This window comes from Phocoena sinus, chromosome 3 (assembly GCF_008692025.1).
Source record: "Phocoena sinus isolate mPhoSin1 chromosome 3, mPhoSin1.pri, whole genome shotgun sequence".
Classification (NCBI taxonomy): domain Eukaryota; kingdom Metazoa; phylum Chordata; class Mammalia; order Artiodactyla; family Phocoenidae; genus Phocoena; species Phocoena sinus.
The window spans coordinates 173,149,479-173,155,644 of NC_045765.1; the positions used below are offsets into that span (position 1 = coordinate 173,149,479).

The 6,166-nt window shown below is 57.2% G+C and overlaps 1 protein-coding gene across 3 annotated transcripts; it reads right to left on the minus strand.

The window, feature by feature from the left end:
- Positions 1-606: 606 nt before the first annotated feature.
- NDUFS6 (NADH:ubiquinone oxidoreductase subunit S6) lies at positions 607-6,166 on the minus strand. 3 transcript variants are annotated; one of them, XM_032628490.1, is made up of 4 exons: positions 5,994-6,163; positions 5,024-5,077; positions 1,457-1,579; positions 607-741 (listed from the first exon to the last, which is right to left on the minus strand). In XM_032628490.1, exons 1-4 carry the CDS (start codon positions 6,123-6,125, stop codon positions 676-678), a joined length of 375 nt encoding a protein of 124 aa, XP_032484381.1. In that variant the 5' UTR covers positions 6,126-6,163; the 3' UTR covers positions 607-675. The 3 variants fall into 3 exon arrangements, with proteins under 3 accessions (XP_032484381.1, XP_032484380.1, XP_032484382.1); XM_032628491.1 differs by lacking the exon at positions 607-741 and adding an exon at positions 748-1,270 and having other exon boundaries at positions 5,994-6,165; XM_032628489.1 differs by having other exon boundaries at positions 607-1,579; positions 5,994-6,166.

A 6,166-nucleotide genomic window follows, 5' to 3' on the forward strand; every position in this document is an offset into this window, starting at 1 on the left:
TAGCCTCCATAAAGTTTAGAGTTTCATCAACTTAGTGTTTATAATCAGAATGCACCCGGTTGTGTCTTTTCTCACCAGTTTTGCTGAGCACCTGGTGTGCCCTGTTATCTGTGGGTTCTCCCTCAGCTCAGGAATCTTCTCTGGTGTAGGTGCCGCTTCCCCGCACCCCCAACGCATCGCTTTTTCCTCCTGGAATTCCCATCACCCCACCAAGCCTCCATTCTCTTCCCGCATAATATTCATTTTTATTTCTGTTGTAATACATTGTAATCACTACTGTTTTAAATACACAAATTGTACTTGATTTGGACCATATGTGACTGTTAACACGTTCAAATAGGTCCTTAACTTCTTGGGATTTGAGACACTGGACAGAGCCTGAGGATCAGATGGACAGAAAGAGTGACAGCAGATGAGTGGCGGGGCTGGTGCTGGGCCGGAGCCGAGCCCCCTGAGCAGCCACGTCCCTCGCCCCCGGCCCCCAGACTCTCCCAGCCCCCGCTGTGGCCCCGCGGGTGGAAGGAGCATGTGACGGGGGCCCGGGAGGGGCGCCGCCTTAAGCCAGTCCTAAGTGAACCTGTGTGAGAGAAACAGCTGTGCGCGGCATCCTAGAGAACAACACCGTTTATTCGGCACTAGAGACAGAGTCCCTGCCACCGAGCTGCCCACGCGGCCCTAGTGACAGGACTGCCGGAACTGCAGGCCACAGTAGCCACACGTCCCCGTCTTTGTTTCTTTGTCCTGGAAAATTCAAAGGGAAAGATCTCCTATTTCCGTATTCCACGTCAATCTAGAGACAGGTAGACCTCAGACACTAAAAGCAGACACTGGAAACACACAGCCAACCAGGGGCGCCCACGGAGCTCCGGGGTCACTGCCTGACGCAGGATGTGGCTGTGCCGGAGGCCCTGGGTCCAGCCTGCTCCACCCAGACTCGCTGGGGTTGCAGGCTCCCTGCCCTGGAACACACGGCTCGGTCCCCGTCCCCCTCCCGGCCCTCGAGCAGGGGCCTGGAAGGACTGGAGGGTGGGGCGCGGAGCAGAGGCCCACCCCTCAGGGGTGGGGTCCAGCCCGGACACAGCAGCAGGGGCGGCGGGTGGGTCCTGCCCTGTCGCAACACCGCGTGCACCTGAGCTTTATCCCGAGGCATCCTCCTCTGCTCTAACAGCCAGTGTACTGTTCTCCTTCTCAAAGGCTCTGTGCGTGTAGTTATCAACGATGTAAACGATCACACAGGCACCGACACCACGGTTCCCTGGGAGAGACATGCCTACAAGTCCGAGGGAAAGCAGTGCTGGTGACACTAAGGGTGTTGCAAAGTCAAAGCTGCCCTGGACACGCCCTCTGTTCAGCCCCTGTCGTACGGTCTGTGGGCAAGGCCGAGTGGGCGAGGGTGAAGCCAGCGGGGTGAGGACAGGACAGAAGGACGGGGGTCCGGGGACGGATGGCACGTTACCAGGTTTATGTACACTTTGGGGTGGCCCAGGGCCCCCCCCGCGCCGTCACACGATATCACTCGACTCCCAACTTCGCCGACAGGCTGCTCTGCTATCAGGTCGATGGCAAAGTTCTCATTGACCTGGAAAAAGACAGACAGGAGAAGCTCGTACAGACAAGCACAAACACTGGACGCTCTCACGGAATTTAAATCAACGTAGACCACCCCCCACAGACACGCACACACTGCCAGCAAAGGCACGTTCTGTACCGTTTCATTCAAATATTATCGGTGTAGATCCTCAAAATACACAAGTAGTTACATACATGTACACACACCTTTAACTTTTCATTTGGATATAACTTCAAACTTACAGAAAAGCTGCAAGAATTACAACAGTACAAAGAATTCTCCTTTGTCTCTACCTGGACTCACCCTGTTAACACCACGCCCCACGTGCAGCGTCACCTGTTCTCTGCTGGCCCTGCCCCACCCTCCCTCTCACACGTGCACACGGACACACATGCACACACATGCTCTTCTACTCTATCTGCTGGAAGAGACCAGAAGCAGCAGCTGACCCAGGGGCCAGGAGCCACGCTGTCTCCATGACCACTTCACTCTGGGGACCGGGCTCTGAACTAACAGCTGGTTCGGGGTCCCGAGCAGGAAACGTGACAGATGAGGCTGAGCCACGTTGCGACGGAGGGAAAGGCAGCCTCAGACTACAAGGGCTGCTCCACGTGGGAAACTGGAGCGACGACGGCACCATAACCACGAAGCACGGAAACACAAGATGCTTGAACCAACGCTTCCACGGAGATGCTCTAAGTCCACTGACTTCCTTACTGGAAGGAATCGACTCATGACTTTCAAGCTGGTAAATGAAGGGAGAGAGCGACGCATTGCTCCTCCTTCCTCGGGGAGCCAGCTTCTCTCGGTGCAGGTACTCAGCTGGGAGGCACAGAATGTCGTCTGAGCTGAGGAAGCTGGAGATGCTCACCCACAGCAGCCAGAACCGGAACCAGAACCGGAACTGCCACGCATGGCCCGGCAGAAGCCCAACGTTACGGGCAGCGGCTGCACCTACACACAGACCCCAACCTGATCTGATGGGGCTGCGGGATTCCACCCCAGCTGACACACTCAGGGTGCAAAACAGCAAGATCATCTCGAAGGTCCCCATCTCTGGGGGCCAAAGGGTCATGGGGTTGGAACACGGTAACAGAGGACAAACACGGCCAGCGGTGGGGCCCACTCTCCCCCTTCCAGACTCCTCTGCGGACAAGCACGCAGACGAAACACTCGGGGTGTAAACGCTGCCCGAGGTCACGGTGACTCTGGCTCCGTGAGTAACCCCAGTATCTGCTCATCACGATGGTGAGAAGTGTCGTGCCCCGTCAGGCCCGGAGGACCAAGGCCACGTGGCTCCCACGTGCACCCAGAGGGGCCCGAGGCTGCAGTGAAGAGAAGAAAACGAGGATCGATCTTCACAAACAACGGCGGGAGGGGCCCTTAGTTTAGTACAATTTGAGGACAATCCACTTGCACCCAGGAGCACCGACCACGGAGCAGAGCCCTCCCACCCGCTGCCACCGAGACGCGCAGCGGTGCTGACGTCCTGAGCCCGCGGAGCGGGGGTGACACGCCTGCTTTTGGAAAGCTGTGTCGGCTAGACATGATGCCATCCCAAAGCTGTCCCTGGGTTTCCTATTTCCGGAAAGGGAGCAGGGAGTGAGGAATTGCAGCCCCCTTGGAACACACGTGGCTGTGTTGTCCCCACTGCTGTCCACGCCCGGGGGCCCCGCGCCCCGAAAACGGAGCCCCACAGGGTCCACCCGACCGACGAACACGGCACGACAGCCATGCTAACCAACTTCCGGGCCAGCACCACCTCCGCCCGAGGCTGCCGCGGGCGCCCGTCACTCACGGACAAGGAACGTCGGCTTCCCAGGGCAGGCTCGCTGCGGCCACACATGGACGCTTCCCACCTTTCCTGCGAAGGCGGATCGACCGCCCAACTTCCTGCTCTCCTCGTTCCTCAGACTAAGAGCACGTTCAGCTTATTTCTTAAAATTCACCCAAATGAAACCGTAGAGAGTAAGATCGGTGGTTGTCAGGGGCAGCCACGCTGGATACGAGACGCCACGCACCCGTCCAAACCCACAGAACGTACGACCCCAAGAGGGAACCTACCACATAAACCTAAACCACGGACTTGAGTTAACACAACGTATCAGTATTCAGCAAGCATTCAAACCTGTCACTTCTCACAAAGGCAGCGCACTCAGACAAGAGGAGAATAACGGGGACGCTGTGGAGGGGGGAGGGATATAGGAACTCCTACTCTCTGTGCAACTTTTCAGCATGCCTAAAGGTCTTTTAAAACAACAGTCTCTTGGAAACCAAAAAAATTTTCAAATACTACTGAACGCCAAACTTTTGTCGCAAGGATGAAAGCCGGAGAGACCTGCTGCACATCTTACATGAGCATGGGCCCCTGGACGCTCACGATCTCGGACAGGAAAAGGCCCCAGAGACCCCGAGCGGGGAGGGGTCAAGGGTTGCAGCTGGTTCAGGACCGTGGTGAGCTGACGAGCGAGGTGACATCACCAGCACTGCCCCCTCCATTCACACGTTACTGGCCTCACGAACTCTGGAATGTCTGGTTCGGTGTTTAAGTTGCTCCCCGACGCAGAAGGTGCGTCCTGAAGCCACGGTAGAATTCCCAGGAGAGAGGAGTATGACAGGCAGAGATGGAAAGCCGGGGGCAGGGTCGACCCCAGGGCTTCAGGATGCACCTGCTGGAACTGCTCCATCCAGGGGGCCAGACTCCTCACCCCACGACACCCTCAAAGTGGGAAGTAGGAAACCAGACCCTGGGGATGGACAACGTAACCAAGGTCAAAGGGAGGGGAGATGCGACTTAGGGACAGCTGAGGGTGGCAGGAAGAATCAACAGGCTGCCTGAAGGGGAGAAGTGGCGCCAGGTGACTGCTGGGGAGGGGTGGAGGGAGGCCTGAGCCAGGGCGGTGAGGACTCCCTCTGAGGTGGCAGGCACGGGAGAGAGGAAGTGGGAAGAAAGCAGGCCACCGAGGCGAAAGGATTCCAGTGTCCAGCGGTTGCACGGGTGTTTCAGACCCACTCAGGGAAGACCCACCCACGTGCTGTCTTCAGCTTGTCAGCGAAAGTCCCTGAAAGAACCAGCCTAATCGATATGCTGTGAACCACGGAAAACATACTCCAAAAAGTGACTGAAAGAGTCATTTTAAAACATCGATGGGACTCTGCTTTAACCTGAGAGTCTCGCAAGTATAAGGCACAGAAGTGAAAGAAAAGGTCACTCCCATTTACACGTAAGCTAAAACTATACGCACAAGATGTCGTGTTACATATCTCAGGGGGAAAAGACCAGAACAGAACTGGACGTGTTTAACACGTAGAAGAAATGCAGGATTCCAGAGATTCTAGAGTGCTCGCAATTTGGGGAGAATTTACCTAAATTTTACAGATTAGTATTTATTTCTTCTTCGTTATAAAAAGTTTTAGAAAGCTCACCTCTCTTTTGCCAGACCTTTCACTCACCTCTTTCTGACGACCTACAAATCGAACTTTCCTGTAGTCTTTATTGCCATAAGCCTGAAAAGGAAAAGACCGTTATGTGATTTTTTACGGCCCGATTCTGTATCTTATACCAATCATAAACGTTTCAGGAAAAGTGTTTTCTTAACGTTTAGGCCATTCACGATCACACACACCAGGAGTAAGTGTAGTTGCGCGCCCAGGGGCGTTTTTCAGCAGGATTCCTAACGGGACGTCAGGCAGTAGTCTGAATTGGAAGTAGCAAAAGGTAGGGAAGGAGCAGAGGAGGGCAGTCCTGGCGGAGGGGGACACCCGCCTTCGATCTCAGAGGCCCCGGAGCTTCCTTCCTCTCTGAACCTGCTCCGTGGCCTTTTTTAGCAACACAGGTACTCCCTCCGTCATCTTTGGGCTGAGGATCATAGCCTAACGCCGGGTTTGTACTTCAGTAACTCGACAGCGGACCCTCGAGTTACTAAAATGTGGTATTCAACATTCCGCAAACATGAGGAGATCGGACGCACAGAATTGCTAATTTCTGACTCCACCGGAGTTCTCCCCAGTGACCAAGGCGCTACCCCGGGATAACAGTCTTGTATCCGAGTTCGCTGCGAGGATGAGACCACAGTGGCTGCAGACAGCCACTCGGTACCCCTGCGGGTAGTGGGCCCGGGGCCCCGGACGGAGGGGGAGACCGAGGACGGGACCGCAGGCGCTGGGTCTGGGGCGTCAGGAGCACTGGGGGACTGGACTGAGGGTACGGGGCCCGGGGCCCCGAGGGACTGGACCGTGGGACCCGGGTGCTGGGCCGGGGGAACAGGAGGGACCGGGGTGCTGCACGACTGGACCACGGGCACTGAGCTTGGGGCACAGAGGGCACCGGGGCGCTGGACCCCGGGGACACGGGGGCCGAGCCGGGGCTCCGCCCACCTGGGCGCCCCGAGGGGGAGGGCGCTCTCCGCGCCGCAGGGGTTACCTGGCCGGTGTGCGTGACCTTCTCCCCGGCCGGCGAGGTCTGCACCCCGAAGCACCTGGCGGCCCCGGGCAGGCTCCGCGCCGCCGCGCCTCCCCGGCCCAGCAGCCTGAGGAAGGTCACCGCCGCCGCCATCTTTCAGGCTGACCTTCGACCCCGCGCACCGACGCGCCGAG

What these genes read in the sequence shown, in the direction of transcription:
- NDUFS6 (XM_032628489.1), bottom strand. Translation starts at nt 6,125, where the DNA reads ATGGCGGCGGCGGTGACCTTCCTCAGGCTGCTGGGCCGGGGAGGCGCG. An exon ending in AGGTCACGCACACCGGCCAG is followed by an intron (nt 5,078 to 5,993) that starts GTAACCCCTGCG and finishes TTTCCTTTTCAG; the next exon opens with GCTTATGGCAATAAAGACTA. An exon ending in TTGTAGGTCGTCAGAAAGAG is followed by an intron (nt 1,580 to 5,023) that starts GTGAGTGAAAGG and finishes GTCTTTTTCCAG; the next exon opens with GTCAATGAGAACTTTGCCAT.